The sequence below is a fragment of the Cebidichthys violaceus genome, unplaced genomic scaffold (assembly GCF_023349555.1).
Source record: "Cebidichthys violaceus isolate CVI_PGR_0920_01 unplaced genomic scaffold, fCebVio1.0.p SCAF_22, whole genome shotgun sequence".
NCBI classification, from domain to species: domain Eukaryota; kingdom Metazoa; phylum Chordata; class Actinopteri; order Perciformes; family Stichaeidae; genus Cebidichthys; species Cebidichthys violaceus.
The window spans coordinates 2378090-2396362 of record NW_027176395.1 but is presented as its reverse complement, the minus strand read 5'-3'; the positions used below and the strand labels follow the sequence as shown (position 1 = coordinate 2396362).

The 18273-nt window shown below is 42.5% G+C and overlaps 2 protein-coding genes across 2 annotated transcripts; one reads left to right on the top strand and one right to left on the bottom strand.

Moving 5' to 3' along the window:
- Positions 1-1144: 1144 nt before the first annotated feature.
- Positions 1145-8127, bottom strand: hhipl2 (HHIP-like 2). Its single transcript, XM_068718132.1, has 9 exons — positions 7888-8127; positions 6308-6960; positions 5561-5704; positions 4931-5262; positions 4640-4766; positions 3206-3351; positions 3041-3122; positions 2598-2680; positions 1145-2036 (listed from the first exon to the last, which is right to left on the bottom strand). Exons 1-9 carry the CDS (start codon positions 8125-8127, stop codon positions 1435-1437), a joined length of 2409 nt encoding a protein of 802 aa, XP_068574233.1. The 3' UTR covers positions 1145-1434.
- A 1397-nt stretch (positions 8128-9524) lies between these two features.
- wdr32 (WD repeat domain 32) lies at positions 9525-17937 on the top strand. The gene is made up of 7 exons (XM_068717616.1): positions 9525-10185; positions 11163-11276; positions 11441-11638; positions 11821-12023; positions 12650-12730; positions 12835-12980; positions 13919-17937. The coding sequence occupies exons 1-7, from the start codon at positions 9707-9709 to the stop codon at positions 14288-14290; spliced, it is 1593 nt and encodes a 530-aa protein (XP_068573717.1). The 5' UTR covers positions 9525-9706; the 3' UTR covers positions 14291-17937.
- The last annotated feature ends 336 nt before the right edge of the window (positions 17938-18273 follow it).

Below are 18273 nucleotides of genomic sequence, written 5' to 3'. Positions count from 1 at the left end.
TTACAGAGAGCTGCAGAGACACATACAGACACACACAGACACCTTCCAATGTTTATTTTTAACACTTGCATGTGTTGTTAAATTAGAGCATTTTAACAACACTGGGCTTTGGTATAGTTACAAGTATTTTTTTTCAGTTTTTTGCTTATTTTCACTTTTTTTGATATGCTTTAAATACAGACAGGCTGGTGATTAAGTTTTTACGACAGTCAAAAAATAAGATGTAAAGGAAACAGTGTTGTTACAAACATGATTGCGTGCAACCGTTGTGGTTTGTAATTTAAAGGAGTAGTTTGAACATTTTGGGGGAAAAAAACCTCTTATTCACTTTCTTGCTTAGACGAGAAGATTGAGAGTAAACATGAAGCTACCACAACCAACCTGTTAGCTTAGCTTAGCACAAAAACTAGACACAGAGGAAACGGCTAGCTTGGTTCTGCATTAAACAAACTAGATATGACGTGTTAATCAGTGAGCTTTAAAGGGCCAGTGTGAAGCATTTTAGGAGCAACTATTTGCATAAAGTGTATGATGACCTGAAAATAAGAATCGTTGCGTTTTCGTTAGCTTAGAATGATCATTTTTCATACATACATAGGGAGGTTCTCTTCACAGAGTCCGCCGTGTTGCACCGCCACGTTTCTACGGTAGCCTAGAACGGACAAACCAAACACTTGATCTTGTTCTCCAACAGGATTGTGAACCTGGGGTATTCAATTGTTTGCAAACTGTAACCTCACGGCTATAGATTATATATAAGAAGTGGACGTAGTCAACGTGACGTCACCCATTAGTTAGTGGTGTTGAAGCCTTGAGTCGCCATATTGGATTTTTGCAACCAGTGAACAGAAGTGACAATATTTGAACTGCGGAGGAGTGATGTAGAGACGGTTCTGGTAGCAGTAGCGACCTGTCTATCACGAGGTAGCCCCGCCCTAAAGCATCCCCTCCTTTAAGGTCTGTTTGACTCTAAATGGACCATAATTTACTAAATGAACATCATACTGTATAAGAAATAATTGAAACTAGCAATTGAGACCATAAACTCATGTTTACAATGTTTACTGAGGTAATAAATCAAGTGAGAAGTAGAGTCATTTTAGACTAGACTTCTATACAACCAGACATCTGGTCAGCAGAGAGAATGTAAGTTTAAGGCACTTTTTGGAACCAGAGGTTGCTGCCGCCTCACGGCTACATGCCACCAAATCCTCCACTCTCTCCCTTTGAAGGTGCTGGTAGGTGGTTTTTGTTACCTCTGGACAGAGCAAGGCTAGATGTCTTTGTGCTAAGCTAAGCTAACCGGCAGCTTCATGAGTGTTATCAATCAATAAGCGCATATTCCAAAATGTCGAACTATTCCTTTAAAACATGATATTCAACACTGATTGTAGCACAAACTAAAATATCAAAAATAAAACAAGAATACATATTTTAAAGTGCTTTTTTCGCTTGCTTTCCCTTTACTTGAAGTTTGTTTTGCATTGTTCTGTTCGTTTTCACGTTCAAGTTTGTCTTAGTTTTGTTCATGAAGGAATGATATTGTTTGGCAGATTCTCTAAAGTTAATGCTGTTTTTCTTATGTCCGACTGGCTTCTGTGCAGCTTTTGGGGGAACCTTCCTCTTGTGGATCGTGCCGTGTTTCAGGCTGTTGATTTTTTTAAGAGCGTTACTTTTGAAATCAGCTTTGGCAGTTTGGTTGGTCGTCGGTTTAACTTTGTCTCTGAAAGGCGTCATCACAGCTGTCTTTTTGGATTGTTCCTTGGGTTTCGGTCTCACAGTGTTCTTCTTCGTTTGTACGTTAGCCGGCTGCTTTTTCAGCACTTTATTTTTCTTCCACGGTTGCAACTTATTTGTCTTCCTCGCTTTCTTATCAAGCGATTTCCATTTCGGCCTCACAGCAGCGCTCGTCGTGGCCTCGCTGGCGGCGGTCGCTGTTGGTGTGACCTGGCTCCTCGTCACCGTTGGTTTGGTGGTGAGTTTGAATTTTCTTGGTGGTGGTCTGGTAGGTTTTTCATTTGTGTCCAGCACAGTCACTGAAATTGCACAGATGTCAGTAAGTACCCATTTTCACATTTTTACTCAACTCTGCACCACATATGTTTCATTTTTATACACTTGGATTCAAAACTAGGCTCCAAAAACCAGGCCTTGAAATGTTTAAAATGCATTCCTTTTTTTGTCTCTTTCTATTTAAAGTATGTTTGATGTAAAACGGGAGTCTGCTTTTTCTAGTTTTATGTAAGACCTCAGTGTGATTATACAATTTGGCAGCAAAGAAACAGTGAATGTAGGCAATTTGTTTGCTTGCCAGAACAGATGCCTTCTTACTCTAACCTCTAACATCACTTTAAATGACTTGATAATATGTTGTGTGCATGTTGTTTATATTTAGTACACCTTGATTGAACCAAAACTATGTTCTACTTTTCTACACCATGGACATATTTCAGTTGAAGGTTCAATTTCAGAGGCTCCACTTTATCCTAAAATTTCTTTTTCAAATGGCTTCTGGTATGTGCACACCATTAAAACGTCACATTAAGTTTTAAGAAGCAGAGGCGATAAAAATGCAAAGGTAAACTGAGGTGACTTACGTTCTCGGGGCACAAAAGGAACCTTTTTCCCCCTGACTTTGACAGGCAGCGGCTTCTGCTTACATTTTCCTGGAGGAGCTCTCCTGCAAAAGTTGAATTGCATAATTCTATGTTAAGAAATGTCAGGCACAATAATTTATTTCCGTCTTATGAGAGTTTTTATCTCATGTTGTTGGAGCATGTTTTAACCAGTACACCTGCCTGAAAACTCACTAAATTACTAATTCTATGCAGATTTCATGACTTGAGAAAATCATGAGATTAATCCCTGGAAATACTTTAAATCTGATGCTCACAATGTCAGAGTACAGAAAACAAAATTACAACAAAATAAATATCATGTCCCACTTATCACCATGTTTGATTGATGATTTGTCATTTCCCCATTTGGCAAAATGTTTGAATGGTTTATGGTTTAATGTGAGCTGTGTCTGATTCTTCACCTGGAAGGGTCCATGAATTTGAAAACAGTTCCATAAGGAGACGTGGCACTGGGGTACGCAGTGGCCAAAAAATATAGTTCCCCTAAAATAAAAACAGAGAACGGCTCATGAGTACTGTTTCAATGGTGCTGAACATAACATAACGCTGTGAGGAATCACTGTTACCCGCTTCATCTTCAGCAAACGAGATGATGAACTTGTGGTGATGGTTGATGAGTCCAGGAAATGAGCACGTCTTTGTTTCCCCCATACACAAACTCCTCTCCTTCCAGGTTCCTGTTGATTTCTCTTCCTCCAACGCCATGATTCGACTGCAAGGTTGAACAGGAATCACCAACCAACCAAAAACATTTATCACATATCGCAGGAATCAATAGTTTATCTCTCCATTTTAATATTGTGAAGATGATGTAAACGCCAATAAAAAAGCCTGTTGACCATTATGTATATATTGTATTATATATTTACTGGAAAACAAAACTGTAAGAAGATACTCCATTAATACCTTTTGATTTAGCTCTTGTTTGAGAGGAAACTCCATCACGTCAAATATTAAAGGAATAGTTTAGTTTCATTTGGGAGGTACGCCTATTTGCCAAGATTTAAATAAGAAGCTTGATACCATTCTCACTACTTGATAATAATAAAGCTACAACCAGCCAACCAAAGAAACAATGGAGAGGATTTTAAAGGGTGGGTTCCATTATTTTTTAGATTTTACCATTGTATCGCTCTCTTTCTCGTCAAAGCCACAAGATTCCATTGACAAAAACAGTAATTTTACCACGCAGAACATGAAAACCCCACTTCAAAGAATCCAAACTAACCCTTTTAGTTGTTTTCAAACTCACAGTATTCATAACCTTATTGATTAGCTTGCTTTGGTAACCTACGTCACTGCTTTTTGCTAACTGCTGAGTGGATGTTTTCCATTCCTGGAAAACCTGGAAAAGATTCTTCAACCTTACAGGAAGGTTCAGTGCAGAACTATTTCTTGGCCAAAACACAGACATAATCCTGTAAAATGATGCATTGTTATTTTTAAACTTAGGTTTTAAAACAGATTAAATAAAAAATATACAGTGTGTGAATTACGAGCCGTGGCTTTAGTTTTTTTTTTTTACTGAATAGAACCAGGCTAGCTGTTTCCCTCTGTTTCCAGTCTTTATGCTAAGCTAAGCAGCTAGCAGGTGGCTCCAACTTCCCATTTAGCGCACAAACATGAGTGATATCCATCTTTTCATCTAACTCCAAGTGCAAAATGAATAGTTAGCGTTGGCGTGATACATTTGGATGATCCTGATTATTAGTGAATTCAAATGCTTTTAAAGTTTGTAACTAATGAGATTAAGTTAATAAGTTGGAGCAAACTAAATATTTATGATGTGGTTGAATATCAGTGGATCGACACAGATGCTAGAACAAAAGTAAACCCGGGGACTCGAGTGATGTGTCTTGAATTCCTTCAAAAATGCATGTTTTTCCAATAAATAAAAAAAGCCCAACAGCTGAGCAAACATGCTGTTCCTTCCCTCTTGAAAAGTTTTCTCTCCACAACAGTTGGAGTACTCTATTTGGCTGAGATCAACACAATCTTACCCACTCATGAAGTCTCCAAAAATGTACAGTCCGTTCAGATTGGGTGACTCACATCCTCTGTACACATATCCCCCTGTCACAGACTTCCCAACATGATGGCTGTATGCAAATATGGGGAGGATGTCATCTGTGGTGGCAGAGAAAGATGCACTAAATTTAACTAACATCTGAGACATCAAAATAAGATTGAAAGCGTGGGACATTATGGCGGAAATAACAGGTGGTGAAAGTGTCGACGAGACAGAAAATAGCTCTTGATTTTTAATCACATGAACAGAAAGAAATACTCACCCAAGGAGGAGTTGTGGCACAGTTTGATATCAAAGCACTCAAAGCCCTCTTTGGCTCTCCATCCATAGTTCCCTCCCTTCACGATGATGTCAATTTCCTCGTAGCGGTTTTGACCCACGTCTCCGCAGAATATCCTGCCCCTGCCGTATCGGCTGACCGGGTCTCCGCGGTCCACGGAGCAGCGCCACATGTTTCTGACCCCGTATGCAAACACCTCTGGACGGGCCTCTGGGTCTCGCAGGAATGGGTTATCGGTTGGGATCCTGTACTGCTTCCCACTGGAGTCACTTCCGTCCACATCAATGCGGAGCACTTTTCCCAACAGAGCACTCCTGGGTAGGAAAAAAAGATAGGATTTAGCAACAGTTGTGACCTTAGTGCAGCGATTCTCAGCCTTGTAACACCGGGATGTGGATAGCATGAGGAAAACAAAGATCATTGCCAACTCTTGCACATAAAAATTAAAAAAATTGCACGAACGCTCCAGGTCAACTTCACACGTTCTTTCCATCTCACCTCATAGACATACTCTGAACTCACAAAAACAAGGAAAACAAGGAGTTCATCTGCTGTTACTCCAGGCAGAAAACCGTTGGGAACTGTCGCTTGAAGAAACCTGAGGCACCTTACTTGTTTTGCGCGTTGCCATACTTCCCAAATGGATCTCCAGCTTTTCCACCATCACCAGTAAAGATGTACAAACATCCATCGAGACCGAACAGCAGCTGGCCTCCGTTGTGGTTTGCGGCGGGCTCCACGATCTCTAGAATGATTCTGAATGTAAAAAAGAATGCAAGTTGAGAACGATCTCATCTGCTGAAGGTGATAAATATCTGGTTTTCATGATCATCATGGGCACTATTCCTAAAATGCAATTACAGTACCCTAATTTTAATATGTGGCATTTTGACGATTATAATAAATGACCAAAATTGGGGGCATGGTTGCAAACTTGAAGATTATGACAAATAAATAATAAAAAGGCACCACATTTTGGGATTTGGGGGTACTATAACAACGTCAGGGACTGTATCTTAAATTCACAATATCTCATGAGGTTTTCTGTATTTTGATATGTGCTTTCTTTTAATTGTTGCACATTAAGTTGAGATGAGCACACTTCCCGCTGAGAAAAAAGATAAATGAAAAGGCGCTCAAGGCCCCAGAAAAGCTCTGATCCAACCCTGAAGTGATTTACAGTATTCATCTCAGAAGAACATGTCTGTGCAAGGTTAAGTGCACTTCCAGCCCAGAAGCTCACAGTATAGTTAGGTACGTATACGTCTTTCAAAGGGTAATTGCAGTAAAGGTGCACAATTATACATTGTCAGCAAAACTTTGATGCCATTAAAAGAGCAAAAGGAAGCTTCAGCGTACCTCTCTGAGTACGGATCAGCCACGTTCATGTCGTGGGCAGACACCTTCATCTCACTGACTCTGACCTTCTCCAGCTCACTGTTGACCTGGATAGAGTAGTAGACGAAGAAGCGTCCGTTGTCCCGGTACTCGGGGTGGAAGGCCATGCCCAGGAAGCCCCTCTCGTCCCCCAGCCAGGGCGTAGTCATCACCTCCCCGCTCATGTCCAGGAAGGGCTGCTCCAGCCGGCTGCCGTCATGCAGGTGAACCCACACAAAGCCCACCTGCTCGGCGATGAACATGCGATGTGTGCCATCGCCGCTGTGAAGCATCAACACGGGGTTCCTGAGGTTGTTGGCCACCTCTGTGAGGCACACCTGGAGACACCCTCTGGGGTCCTCCGCCACCCGTCCCAGGTTGCTGTTGAGGTCGGGGCTCTTCAAGACGTTGGGGTAGCAGTAGTCCCGGTCGGACAAGTCCACCAGGCTGCAGAACGTGGACGCGTCTCGCTCAGACGTGTCCTGCAGCTGCTGGTTCTCGGTTAAATATTTCACCACATGGCGACATTTGAGGTGAAACTCGGTGCAGTAGGCGAAGCAAAGGCCAGGTAGCTCTCTGACAGGTGTGTAGGGGTCCTCAGCATCGTAGAGGTGGGCGGCATACGGAGAGCACTCCTGGATGGAGCAAACACGAGACACTTCAGTCTACTGACTATCACAGAGACGATTAAGAACACTGGTCAAAAATAAGGTAAAGATTAAAGGGGACACTTGACTCTATTAGCATCCCCATTAGCAATCACAGCTATAAATCAATCAGAATTCCTCTTGCATTCCAAGCAACCTTGATCTTTCCTTTTATTCAAAAATAAATATTCATTCTTAAAGAACATAACTCCTCGTCCAAATGATCTAAAATCATATTCATCCACCCTGCATTTTCACACATTTAATTTCAAGAAAATATGGATATTTATAAACATTTCTGTCACACTTTAGCTGACTAGAGGGACATCTGACCTTAGAACTAAAGCATGGAAGTGTCCCTCAGCACTCAGCCCCCCTCCCCTCCCCTATGCACGCCACTGTTTTAGGAATGTGGAAATATGGAATAGTAATATTCATCTAATGTCAAGGTGTTGTGGCTCAGACCTTCCACACCTTTGACAGTAGTTTCGACAAGTATTGGTTAATACGAATTTTAACTTATTCCACTTTTTAAGTCATTATGAAGACTCTGGGTTGGAGCCCTTTTAAGAGCTAATGCAGAGTTTTGTGAATGAAAATCACAGGTTCCCTTTCTCATCAAAATAAAATCTCCTCTAAATTGTTTTTGCCCAACTGTTAATTAAAATGTGGATTGCATTAAATTGAGGAACAGGAGTGATGTGTGTCAATAAAATTATAGCAAATTAAATAAAACTAAAAGTTGCATGATGCCTGAACTTTGATCTATGTCAAATTGTAGATCTAGCTTAACTTTAATGATGGCTTTGATTAGGCTGATAGAGGTTGATGTTAGAGCAATGTTTTATTCTGTGAAGTCACTTCTTATATTCATCACCTCCTCAAAAGCACACAGATAAGAGCATACATATTTACCTGGCACATGATTTCCTTCAACATGTCTGCACAGAGCTCATGACCCGCCGTTTCCAACTGGTCAATAATGTCCCAATATCTCTCCGCGATCGTGTTGTCCGTTCTCTGGTCGCAGCAGCCAAACTGCTCGTACTGGGTGCAAAACTCCAGGTGCCAGGAAGGTTTGAAAGGTGGCTCGAAGTCCAGACACTGAGGATGAGCTGACGCTGGCTGGACCGGGACGAGCAACATCCCTGACATGATCAGGATAAACTCGGCAAGGCTCGTGGGCTTTTTGGATGAGCTCGGCCGTGCCGCCGTGCGTAAAAACGCGCAACGGGCTCCGCTTGGAGGGAGCGCAGTATCTTGCATACTTGTCATTTTTGACGTCTGCCCCCGAAAGAGCTCAACTGTTTCGTCTCCCTTATGTGTAAGACACCGTGTACGTGTGCGCGCGTGCGCGTGAATGTATGTGTTACGCGTGCGCAAAACTATGTGGACGTGCGTCCCAGTAGCCAGTCACTGCCTCATTTGTCCCCCACGCGTCTCGCCACCTGCGCAATCCAGGTAAAAATGCACCTTGTCTCCCATAATTTGTCACAATTAAAACAAAACACACCCGTAATGACTCGTTGAGTTAATTAGAATTGTTATTTTACTCACACTTTGGGTTTCGGTAGCGCAGTTGGCAGAGGAACACACACACACACACAGACACAGGCAGCAGGGCACAGTGTCGAGGCATGCAAACATCAACATGCTACCACAACACAAACTGCAATTATGTCTCTCGTTGATGTATAGACGCCTCCGGGCAGCAACATCTTGGCAGCAGCTGTGCTTCATACAGATGTGTACTGTCCCGGCATGTCAACTTTTATTTGCATAGTCAAGATGTCTGTCATCCTTTTCTGCTGGTGCCAAGTGAAACACATGTAATCAAGACAAAGCAACATCCTCTGCTTTGTTTTTAGTGGTGTTATCTATATCCCCAAATATATCATTCTTTTTTTTATCTTACTTTCTATTTTGTTGACAGTACTTTATCAGAATCAAAAAATAATTGCATGCCACCCACAGAGGGTTCCCACAGTAAACTGCTTAGCAGAGGTGCAAAACCACTCTGCACCTGACACATTTAATCTCCTCTATTGATCAATTTAGTCAGTAGATTACAGTCTTATCAATATAGTCACACTAATTCAATATATGGCAATGTTAATGTTGTCCATCATGGAAAGAAAGTAACACACAAAATAACGTGCAGTATTTATCCATCAGATGGCAGCAACCAACTCACGACTGCACTTGAAAGTGAACAAGGATGCGGAAATACGTCATTTTTTTTTAGTTCGCGTTTGTTTTGGTGAGGAGAAAATTTGTTAGTTAGAATAAAAAACATAAAACTTCCTTCTGGACGCTTCAGCTTAAAATATTTATTGATGAAAATTGATTTGTTGGTACATAATTTGATCGACAAAAACAGCAACAAATAAACAGAAATGCAATTAAAAATGAATACGCAATAATCGTAATGTGTTTTGTTTTAATTTAACACACAAACGTGGAAAAAAATATATTTGGAAGTTTATTTTGAAGGCTCAACCTGTTCTTTTCCGGTCGCGTTTAAGTTAACCGTGTTTGTGTTGACGCGCGCAGTTAAGGCGCTGCCAAGCCTGACAAAATACAATTTGAACGGAACCTATGCAGCTAAAAATCCACCGCCATGGCACCATAAACGGGTGGAAAGAAGACACGGTTTCATGCTCGGTAGGTGACCGGAGTCGGGCAACTTTTCGCTGAAACACAGACGGCTGTGTTGGACGCCGAAGTAGCTACAATGAGCTCGGAGCATCAGAGCGACAGCGAGGACGCGGACGAGTCGCAGGACAGGCCCAACAACAGCGGCGGCGACAAAGAGGAGGACCCCGACATCGACGACTCGGACGTGGAGGATGAAATCGCTCCGAGGGTTTCTCCCTCTCCACCGGGCAGCAGCGGGATTAGGCCGGAGCGCAGAGCGAGGTCTCCGGGGTCGGAGGAGCGAGAGCCCCGCTGCGAACCGCCCGCCGCGCCGCCGCCGCAGCAGCAGACGGGCTCCAGCGGCGAGGGCTCCAACGCGGTCATCCGCAGGGGGAATACCCTGTTCTCCTGGCTGCAAAGCAGGACTATAAGGCGAGGGGTGTTTGTGGACCCAGCTAGGGAAAACTTCAGGACAATGACCAGTTTGTACTGCTCGATGAATCCGGCTGCGGAGTCTGTCAACCTGAGCACGCAGACACACGGAGCGGTGTTCAACCTGGAGTACTCTCCGGATGGGTAAGACAACACCTCCACACGTGAGGCCTTTTCACCCGGAGATCATGTTCAAAGGGTTCTCACTATTGACACGTTAAACAGCGCACTTAATGGGTAGATTGTCTGGAAAGTGCTTGAATTGCTTCGTCAGATCCATCCTCGTGTCTCTGGACACCTGAGGCATCCAAGGACCGCTTGTGTAGGAAAGCCCACTGGTTGATATTTATGTTGAAACATATTAAATATTAAGTTCTAAGTTTGAAAATCCTCAAAACAAAAGCCGCTCACAGTGAACTGATGACAACGTGGGTTAAGCCTCGGTGACCAGGCGGCAGACGTAGGAAGTAAATCCTGCAGTGGAACCAGGTCAAGCTGTGCAGTCCGGGTCTGCTTTGTTTGTGGGCTGATTGTGACAGCAGGACAGAACGCATGCTCATTCTGCACAACTGATCTCATGTTATGACACAATTTTAATAACATTATTCACATGCAATACAACTTTTTGGTACACAGAGCTTTTGCACGACAGTCATTAAGTAAATTTCAGTTCATTTAAAATGTAAAATAGTGAAGATTTGTGGTCTTGGACATCCGTCTGTAAACATTCTGGTAAAGGACTTACTCATATTGTATTAAAATGAATATTATGCAATAATGAAAATTGGTAATCTGACATTCTTGGGTTATAAGAAGGAATCGTTATTTATCTTATTTAATTCTATAAAATGATTATTGATTTTCCTATTTTTCTCTCCAGATGTTTCTCTGCTGCATCGCTGTCAACTGCAACAACAAATATGTTTTCCCCCTTCTACATTCATATATACATAGATACTATGATGCGTCCCCATTAATACTTCCACACTACATTTCTGTGCCGTTATCTATGTACATCATATGTGTTTGATCTGAGTTAGAAGTTGTATTGTTGGAGCTGTCTGTGTGTTGAGAAGCATAATAAGAATATTGTTCACAAAGACTCTGATTCGTCTGCTCAGGTCTGTGCTGACTGTGGCCTGCGAGCAGACTGAAGTCCTGCTGTTCGATCCCATCTCGTCCACACACATTAAAACCCTGACGGAGGCCCACGAGGACTGCGTCAACAACATAAGGTGCTTTTCTCAAACTGTAAATCATCCAGGGAGGGTTTTTTAACCCACAGAGGGGGACCAAGCAAAAAGAATCCGGGTGGTCAACTACGTTAGAATAAAGCTCCTTTTGAATGTCTTGATTCATGTCCAATGATCCCTTCACTATGTGTGCCCCCCCCATGCAGGTTTTTGGACAATCGTTTGTTCGCCACCTGCTCTGACGACACCACCATTGCATTATGGGATCTCCGTAAGCTGAACTCAAAGGTTTGCTCGCTGCACGGCCACGCCAGCTGGGTGAAGAACATCGAGTACGACACCAACACCCGTCTCCTCGTCACGTCCGGCTTCGACGGCAACGTCATCACGTGGGACACCAACAGGTCTGTGTAGTTGTGTGGGCCGAGAATTCAATTTGACCATTCATTTTTTTAGTTTCTCTAACTCTAGACAAGCAGCTTCAGTTTGTCTTGATCCAAAGCACTCGTTTTTGAAGTCCTGATTTACACTTAAATATTGACGCCATCAAACCTTCTGTCACTGCCCCCCCCCCCCCCCCCTGCAGGTTTACAGAAGACGGCTGCCCGCACAAAAAGTTCTTCCACACCCGGTACCTGATGAGGATGCGTCTGACGCCCGACTGTTCCAAGATGCTCATCTCCACCTCCTCGGGGTACCTGCTCATCCTCCACGACCTGGACCTCACCCAGTCCCTGGAGGTGGGCAGCTACCGCATGCTGCGAGCGCGACGGACGCCCCTCAGCTCAGGTCAGACCACAGTCTCCCTGAACACAGAACAGTTTATACATTCTGCCCTCATGTCATATATTCATTTCACTCGTGTTTGACCTTTTCTCGCCAACACAACCTCTCAGATTCCTCTTTGTCTCCATAATATCTTTGGCTACGTGAAGCAATTCTTTGATAATTTGATTAGTTTATTAAGACTTAAAGGCAGCGTCGGTAATCTTCTTCCAAAACATTTTTATTGTAAAATAGTTCACAAATAATTGTTTTATCCCGTTTTGAAATGTGCCATGAATTACACATATGTTTGCCAATTTTAACAGCAAGAAAGTTACATTTTGAAGTATAAGACTGAGAAAATATGTAATTAGAAAAACTACACAGTTGCTGAAGCTGCGATGCCTGTGTGTTTCGTACCAGGATCTACTCGCACCAACGAGTCTTGTTCCATCAACAAAATATGACAACTGAACATATTTTGTACATATTTTGGTCTAATCGGGGGACCAAAATATTGCACAAATGAATTAAGCAGTTTTAAGACCACTCGTTTGTCATTATTATCGTGTAAATGGTGATTAAAAGTGAACGTTACTGTTGATTCCAGATTGAATAAACTGATTTCTGACCCTGTTGTGATTCCGTAGATGGAGGCACGTCTGCCTCCAGGTCAGCTGGAACTCCTCGCCAGGGAAATGACTCCAGCAAGATCCACCCTCCTCGAGAAGGTCAGAGCAAACTACGGCGTAAAACTGAATAATAGATGTCACCCGAGGCCCCGCCGAAGTAATAAAGACGAAGACTATAAACTAAATTAACTTTGCTCTCGCAGGTCTTTCTCCGAGAAACAGCCTGGAGGTCTTGACTCCAGAGATCCCTGGAGAGAGAGACCGAGGGAACTGCATCACCTCCCTGCAGCTCCACCCGAAGGGCTGGGCCACGCTCATCCGCTGCTCCAGCAACATGGACGACCAGGAGGTGGGGAACAGAAACACCCGTTACCTCACATCTGCTTTATAGATGTGATCCTCAGTTTAGTTGAATAAATCGCCTCGCTGCATGTCATCATCTTCATGTTTTATAGACCTGGAAGCAGAATTAGATTAACGATGATGTAATTTATGACATCAGTTAGTGCATCATCATTACTTGGAACCTGGCAAATGTCACACTGCACCATATATATATATATATATATATATATATATATATATATATATATATATATATAAAATGAAAAAAAAACCAGTGGGGCTGAATAGTGTAGTTTTTGACACTTGTGTCGATGCAATACCTGAGATTTGGTTCAAAGACCTTAACAATACTTTAAAAATAATACCTTACATAAACACGTCTTACTACAAAACTCTTCTTTTTAACAAAAGAAATCAAAGTTCACAAAGGATCATTTTCTAAACACAAGCCACCCTATAATAACTTATTATAGGGATTTACAGATATCTATATATTTATTTTATTTTATGATGTGTTGTTGATGACAATTGGAATTAAGTTTAATGCTTTTTTTCTTTCGTTTTTTTAAGTTTAAAAAGGTTTACTCTTGGTTCCTGTTCATTTTGAAGACTTTCTGGTTTTATTATTTTAATAATAAATAACAAGTCAGTAGATTTATAGCAGCTCATTCTGTCAAAACATCATTGCATCATTTGCATTGAACCTCAGACCTGGTGTGAGTTTGTCTCAAACAAGACCACCAAGAAAACATGAGAGCAAACCTTGCAGCTCTTGCTGTTGTATGATTATGTGAATTGGTGTCTCACCACCAGCAGAAAGCCACTAATGGTTCTGTTGTTGTCACTGCGACGCCCGGACCAAGTCTCTCTGCGGTGACGAACGGTCTCCGGTGTGAGACGTGGACTTCATCTAAACCTGCGTCTCCGTCTTCTCTCCCCCAGTGGACGTGTGTGTATGAGTTCCAGGAGGGAGCGCCCACCCGCCCGCTGGTGTCCCCCCGCTGCTCCCTCCGCCTCACCCACTACATCGAGGAGGCCAACGTCGGCAGGGGCTACATCAAAGAGCTGTGCTTCAGCCCGGACGGACGGCTCATCTGCTCCCCGTACGGCTACGGCGTCCGCCTGCTGGCCTTCGACGAGAACTGCGGCGAGCTGGTCGACTGCATGCCCGTCCAGACCAGCTGCCTCAGGGAGATCCGCTCCATCTACTCGCACAGCGACGTGGTGCTCACCACCAAGTTCTCCCCGACGCACTGCCAGCTGGCCTCGGGCTGCCTCAGCGGACGCGTCGCCCTTTACCAGCCCAAGTTTTAGAGAAACGACGCGCTGCAGACCTGGGTGAAGAAGTGCTCATCAGGGTTCCTGCAGAAACGTCCCACAACACTTTTCTATGATTATAAACTCCAAGCATATAAGATATGCAGAAATCTGCTGCACAAAGACTATATCTAATAATTAGTAATATGGCCTTCCTGCTATCCTTTGTTATAAATTATATCAAAAACCATCGAAGTAATTTAACATTTTCAATCGATCTGCACCTTTAGAAACCCTGATGAACATTTCCTAGCATTTGTTTTAAAGTGCTCAAGTGGACCAGCTGGGTGGGATTTACTGCATGCAGATATTTTCAAATATTCTGACATGTGGTACGACTGGAATTTTGTGATTTCTCTGGACCCTCTGCCAGACAATCTGTTTTGGGAAAACTCCACCCATCTGGTACCCAAAAAAAAGGACAAAAAAATATATATATATATTTGAAGCACTTCCTAAACCCAGGTCTGCAGCTGTGAAACAGACTGCGTTTGTTTGGGACGGAGCTGTCAGCCGACACCTGAAAGGAAAGTCAAATCGAAACAGAAGAAGAAGTCTTCGGCCTTGACCCGGCTGCAGGAGCGAGTTCAATCTTTAAGCCTCTCTGACCCTGAATGTCAAGGAAAGGAAGGACAGCGGACATCCGGGGCTTTGTTGGACTGACTGAGGAGCGTGTTGGAAGTCCAAACTTGCAACATTCTTTTTCATACTAAAGATTGATTTTTGGTCTCTAAAGCAGTAGAAAACTTATTTTGAGACTCGACACATCCAGATGTTGCCGTCTCGGGACAGAAACACTAAGGATGCAAACAAACAGACGGATATTAATCCAACCGACGAGACGAACGAGAAAAGGAGGCGCTTGCGTCCGTCGTCTGCGCCGCCGTTGCTCTTCTTGCTCCGCTCTGCTCATGCCTTCTTCACAGGTGCTGCTTCTCTGCTCATACAATCTTTCTACAAGGACCTCATCATCATCATCATCATCATCAACGCCTTCACCCGCCTGTTTCTCTTCGTTTTCCGTCTCCACGCCGTTTTTCCGCCTTTCATGGTCTTTAGTGGTTTAGCTTTTTAGTGGTTTTATTGGCGTGTTAATGTCGGCACTTGTTGTTCACGGTGTTCGTTTGATTCTACACGTTTCACTGTTTGCCATCGTTTAGGATTAGCTGCGTTGGACTCGCTTCTTATTTCCCTTCACAGTTAGTGTGTTTTTATCTTAAGCCTGTGAATGGACACTTTACGCTGTCTGGACAATAGAAAAGTCCAGCTGCTGTCATTTCCTCAGCTTTCAAAGTATCCCACCATTATTCAACTCCACTTTCTGTGCAAAACACTTTTGCAAGAATGTCATACTTTTGCGAAGGAAATTCTTTTTGCAATTACACATTTCTTCCCTTAAAGATGAGGCTGGCATTATTCTGTGGCACTCAGCCTGAAGCCCATTGGTTCTTACTGAAGACGTAAACCTTTAAAAAAAAGAAAAGAAAAGAAATACATAGTTTAATACAAAAAATGTAAAAGCTCGGTAGTTTCCTGACCATGCTGGCTGCTGTAGTTTGTAGCAAACCTTACTCTTTGTTGGGGACTACTTTCAGCTGCGGAGTAACACACAACAAGTGTTCTAGTGAGGGTTACCAGCAGCAGGATGGAGGATTAATATAAAAACGTCAATGTCCATAGAAATGAAGGGACCTGACAGTCAGTGCAGCTGAGCAGCAATTGAGCTCCATGGCACAAAGGAATCAGATATCAGTGTTTGGTTAAAGCAGACAACGTTGGAGTGTTTTGGGTCTTTTCGTGAGGTTTATTGACTGTAAGAATATTGCCAGCCTCATCCTTTAATTTAACAGCTTGCTGACTTTTTGGCCAAGAGGTTGCCTCAGCATTGTTCGTTTAACCTTTTATAGGATGAAGTGTTGCCAAGAAACTTGATTTTTGCTCTTGTACCTCATTACGTTGGTTTTTGGAGTGTTGATCCACGTCAGTGTTTTGATTTTTCTTTCCTCCCCTTGCATCACATCCAGTTTCTCATGTTCAGTGTTGTCCTAAAGGTGACCAATCAGGTTTTTTTTCCTCTCTCCGAGGACCGAATGGATTGCTTTGACTAGTATCGGCAAATTGTTGCGTTGATGTTTCCAACCAGTGTAGTATAGCTGCTGTAAGAGCCGAGCACACGCATGGATGTCACATCTTACTGACTGACTGACTGCAGAATAGATATTACGTAAAGAAAAAAAAATAGACGTTAGCGTATACTACTATGCATACACGCCTTTATGAAGATTCACCTTTCTTATTTATGCCAGGGTGATGCTCTGTGTGGAACTGTCAGATGCCAAAATATGTTTTGCTTGGACAAGGCAGTGCTTCTCTGTAGTGTGATTGTGAGCTGAGAACTAAAAGTGAACATCTGCTGTTATGGATTTTTTTTTTTTTTGTGTCTTTACATGTGGCAAAAGCTTGAATTGTTAAATATTTTTTGGGAAATACTCTTAGATGGACGCATTGGACCTTTCTTTGAATATAACTAATGCTACAGCTAGCAGCCTGTTAGCTTGACTTAGCTTGCTTTGTAAAAAGACGGGGGAAACGGCCATCCTGGTTCAGCCCAACAGTAAAGTGTTGTCCGTATTAAAAGAAGTGTTTAACTAAAAATTCGAATTCGTTGGAAATAAACTTTAATACAGTAATAGTCCGGGATATAACCCTGTAAACGGCATTAAGATGTGTTGGGAGTTGGGTTTTGTTGCGGTTAGACAGAGCCAGGCTAGCTGTTTCCACTTTGTCCTAAGCTAAGCTAACCGGCTGCTAGCTAAGCTAAGCTAACCGGCTGCTAGCTGCACGAAGCTATATTATCACTATCAATCTTCTCTCCTGATGAGGCGTATTCCCTAAAATGTAAAAAAAAGAAAAAAGATTAATAACTTTAGATTTGAAGTAAAGAAAAAAAACCTCATAATGCAGATTAAACTAATATTGATATTTCCCAGCTCTCAACGTGTCCTGTTCGTGATGAGGAAGGACGCTTTTAACACTTTGTACCTCAGTTAAACTGCTGTTAAAATGTGTGTATTTCAGTAACAAATGGAGTTCATTTCACTTTCAGTTCAGTCAATTCCAAGGACTTTCCCCTTTCTCTGAAACAACTCAATTCCCAAGTTACAGACATTAACGAACACTCTTGAATGATTTAAATTGACATTTATCGCAGTTATATATATTAAATTGACTGAGCTGAATGTTAAAGGACCGACCATGCTGTATCAATGCTGCTTTTATTTCACTAAAAAAAATCACACGCTCTTTGGAGAGAAGTGTCTTATCTGCCATTTTCACTTCAGGTATAGCAACTAATAACCGGGTTCATTTTTATGAATGTGTTCCTTGTTCTTGTTTTTCACTCCTGTTCTGGGTTTTAACCTGCGTTCTGTTGTGTGGATTAACTGAATGTTGTCGGTAGTTCTGGCGTTACCTGTGCACTGTCACCTAAACGGAACACAGCTGGAGGAGGGGTGGACAAGAGACGAACACTTGTTATGAATTGCTCGCACCGTTGTTCCCTAAATGGCAAGTGATCCCAACAACGATACTAAAATGGTACTTATTGTCACTGAAATAAAAAGGTTAGCTTCTTTTGCACTGCTGACTGTTTGAGTTTAGTATTTCTGTTCTTAGCTCCACACGTGAAGTGCTGAGAATCCACCACTAGATGGCGGTCAAACTCAACCAGTGGTCCCCAAACATAGGGGTCCTGGCCCCCTCAGGGGGTCACGAGATGATTTACAAATTCAGAAGGAAAAGAAATCTTTCTTCTCATTTTTGCTTTTGTCTTTTGAATTAATAACTACTGTCACTTCATCAGCCCTTATTCTAATAAGACAATCCCATACTGGTTGAACTTGTCAAAATCAGATGAAATAAAAACAACATTTTGTATACCAATCTTGTTTTTAGCAATGCTAGCGGCAAGGCTCTACGGA

Bases quoted from the DNA above. Each gene is read 5' to 3' on its own strand.
- hhipl2 (XM_068718132.1), bottom strand. From the start codon at position 8,127: ATGTCAGGGATGTTGCTCGTCCCGGTCCAGCCAGCGTCAGCTCATCCT. The intron at 5,263-5,560 runs GTAAGGTGCCTC...TTTCCTACCCAG, and splicing joins TATGGCAACGCGCAAAACAA to GAGTGCTCTGTTGGGAAAAG. The intron at 3,123-3,205 runs GTAACAGTGATT...TTTTTATTTTAG, and splicing joins GTTTGCTGAAGATGAAGCGG to GGGAACTATATTTTTTGGCC.
- wdr32 (XM_068717616.1), top strand. From the start codon at position 9,707: ATGAGCTCGGAGCATCAGAGCGACAGCGAGGACGCGGACGAGTCGCAG. The intron at 11,639-11,820 runs GTCTGTGTAGTT...CCCCCCCTGCAG, and splicing joins ATCACGTGGGACACCAACAG to GTTTACAGAAGACGGCTGCC. The intron at 12,731-12,834 runs GTCAGAGCAAAC...TTGCTCTCGCAG, and splicing joins GATCCACCCTCCTCGAGAAG to GTCTTTCTCCGAGAAACAGC.